The sequence below is a fragment of the Corapipo altera genome, unplaced genomic scaffold, assembly GCF_003945725.1.
Source record: "Corapipo altera isolate COAL_440 unplaced genomic scaffold, ASM394572v1 70, whole genome shotgun sequence".
NCBI classification, from domain to species: domain Eukaryota; kingdom Metazoa; phylum Chordata; class Aves; order Passeriformes; family Pipridae; genus Corapipo; species Corapipo altera.
Window position 1 is genome coordinate 924,845 of NW_020884911.1, and position 2,762 is coordinate 927,606.

The 2,762-nt window shown below is 59.2% G+C and overlaps 1 protein-coding gene across 2 annotated transcripts in view; it reads left to right on the forward strand.

The window, feature by feature from the left end:
• The first annotated feature begins 265 nt into the window (after nucleotides 1-265).
• The window catches only part of ANAPC1 (anaphase promoting complex subunit 1), a 26,376-nt gene continuing 23,879 nt past the window's right edge, over nucleotides 266-2,762 (forward strand). For both annotated transcript variants that reach the window (XM_027653886.1, XM_027653885.1), the window contains exons 1-5: nucleotides 266-578; nucleotides 1,288-1,449; nucleotides 1,594-1,645; nucleotides 2,203-2,312; nucleotides 2,506-2,588. In XM_027653886.1, the coding sequence (XP_027509687.1) occupies nucleotides 366-578; nucleotides 1,288-1,449; nucleotides 1,594-1,645; nucleotides 2,203-2,312; nucleotides 2,506-2,588 (620 nt within the window). In that variant the 5' untranslated portion in view covers nucleotides 266-365. The remainder of the gene's footprint in view (nucleotides 579-1,287; nucleotides 1,450-1,593; nucleotides 1,646-2,202; nucleotides 2,313-2,505; nucleotides 2,589-2,762) is intronic.

Sequence of the window (2,762 nt, forward strand, 5' to 3'; positions counted from 1 at the left end):
GTGGGGGGGAGCAGCCACCCAACCCCTCCGCTGCCCGTGCTAACGCGCAGCGTGATTACGCGCGCCGTGAGGCCACCTGGCAGAGGATTCCCGGCGGGATGATCCCGGCGGGAGGGGGGCAGCGTTCCCTCATCAGGGAGGCGGCGGGACCGCGGGTCGGACCTCCCTCCCTCCCCCCCCCACCTCGCGAGGCGCCGCCATGGCGGCTCCCGGCAGCGCGCGCGGCGCGCGGGGCAGGGCGGGATCGCCAAGATGGCCGCGCCCGTGTGAAGGAGCCGCCGGTGCCGGCCCGCCCGCGCGCCCCGGTGCCTGCGGGAGCCGCCGGAGCGTCCCCCCCCCGGAAATAATGAGGATATCGGGGCCCCATGTCGGACCACTGTGACGAGAGGGCGACGATGATTGCGGCCGGCGACCTGCAGGAGTTCGCGCCGCGGGGCCGCGAGCAGAGCCGGCGGCACCCCAGCGCCCTGAGCCTGCAGCTGCGGCGGCTGCAGCCCGCGCCGGAGCTCTGCTCCTCCGACGGCGCCGCCGGGCTCGTGGGGTCCCTGCGGGAGGTCACCATCCACGACCGGCACCGGGTACGGCCCCGCCCGAGGCCGCGGGGAGCAGCCGGGGTGGGGAAGGGAGCTCGGAGCTCGCCCGGTGCCACCCCCCGGCCGCGGGACGCTCCGGGCACCGCGTGGCTCCGAGCCCCGTCCGAGGGATGCGGCGGCCACAGCTCCTCTGGGCAACCTGTGCCAGGGCTTCACCGCCCGAATAGGGAAGAGTTCCTTCCCAATATCCCATGTAACCCTGCCCTCTGGCACTGGGAAGCCATTCCTCCATCCCTTGTCCCCAGTCCCTCTCCAGCTCTCCTGGAGCCCCTTTAGGCCCTGGAAGGGGCTCTCAGCTCTCCCTGGAGCCTTCTCTTCTCCAGGTGAATGCCCTCTGTGATGCAGACCGAGCCTAAGATTGGATCTGTCCTCACCCCAGCTGCTCTCTGAGAAGGAGTTTAGGAAAGGAGGGGATTTGCTCTGAATGTCATGGCTCAACACAGGGTCTCTCTTATCTGTTCCTCCCTTTTACATCCCTGGCTTCCATAAAAATCACTCTAAATGGATTCTGATTGTCCCTTATCAAGAACCACAGATTGGCTTGGGCTTAAGGGACCTTAAAGCCCATCTAGTACCAGCCCAGGTTGCTCCAAGCTCCCATCCAACCTGGCCTTGGACACTCCCAGGGATGGAGCATCCGCAGCCTCTCCGGGCAGCCCGTGCCAGCTTCTCCTTACCGAGCCCCGTTTTCCAGGAAAGCTGGCAGCTGAGGAAGGGCGTCAGCGACGTGGGGGAGGAGGTGGACTACGACGAGGAGCTGTACGTGGCCAGCAACGTGGTCATCTGGAGCAAGGGCAGCAGGAGCCAAGCGTCCGCCGTGTACAAGGCGTTCACCGTCGACAGCCCCATCCTGCAGGTGTGGGGACCTGGGAGGAGGGAGGCTGAGTGAATCCAGGTGGTGTTTTTGGTCGGGGTTGTTTTGGGAGGTAACCGGGAAGACGACCTCGTGTGGGGAGCGTCGGCTCGTTTGGAGTTAACTGGTCTCTGCGTTGGGTTTCAGGCCCTGTGGTGCGACTTCACCGTCCCCCGGGAAAAATCCGAAAAGGCTGATGGTGAGTGTCCTGGGCAAGTGCTTGGAATCGTGGAATTGCTTGGGTTGGAAAAGCCCCCCGAGGTCACCCAGTCCTGCTGTTCCCCCAGTACTGCCAAGCCCACCACTAACCCATCCAGGTGGGTTTTAAACCCCTCCAGGGATGGGGACTCCACCACTGCCCTGGGCAGCAGTGCTAGGGCTGGACAGCCCCTTGGGGGAGGAATTTTCCCAGTATCCAACCTAAACCTCCCCTGGCTCAGCCTGAGGCCGTTTCCTCTCACCTGTCCCTTGTTCCCTGGGAGCAGAGGCCAACCCTCACCTGGCCCCACCCTCCTATCAGGGAGTTGAAGAGTGAGAAGGTCCCCCCTGAGCCTCCTTTTCTCCAGGCTCAGCTCCCTCAGGGATTCCTTGTCCCCCAGACCCTTCCCCAGCTCCATTCTCCTCCTCCAGACACGCTCCAGGAGCTCATTCACCAAGCCTTGCTGTGTTAAAAGTTTACTTTTTGTGTATGAGGGGTGTCTGAAAAAGGGAGGAACTTGGCTGTGTAATTGTTTTTTCCTTTCTTTCCCCTCCCAGTTTCAGGTAGCGAGGAAACAGTAGAGAAGTGTATCTGCATTTTGCAGAATTCCTGTATAAATGTGCACAGCATGGAGGGGAAGGATTACATTGCAGCTTTGCCTTTCCAGGTGAGTTCTGTCCTGCTTTTTGTCTACACAAATGCACCATTTTGGTTCACAAATGGCTCTGACTTATGTTCTCCTGCTCTCAAGAAAAAAAATCTGAACATCTTATTTTGCTATAAAATCCTCAAACATAACCAGTAGAGAAAATACTTGATTTTTTTCCTTCACTATAAATCTATTTATCGTTATTTTATAGGTTGCAAACGTCTGGCCAACAAAATATGGTTTGTTATTTGAGCGCAGCAGTTCTTCCCACGAGGTGCCTCCAAGCCCACCCAGGTATGGGATGAGGGGTCTGGGTTGTTTCCTGATAGATAATCTAATTATTAATCTAATTATTCCTGTTGGATGATCTAATAAGGAGTGGACTTGTGAAAGGAGCTGTGTGTTTGTGATGGGAAAAGCTGGAATCAGGTGAAAAAGGAGGAGGGGGATGGCTGCTCCATCCCTGGA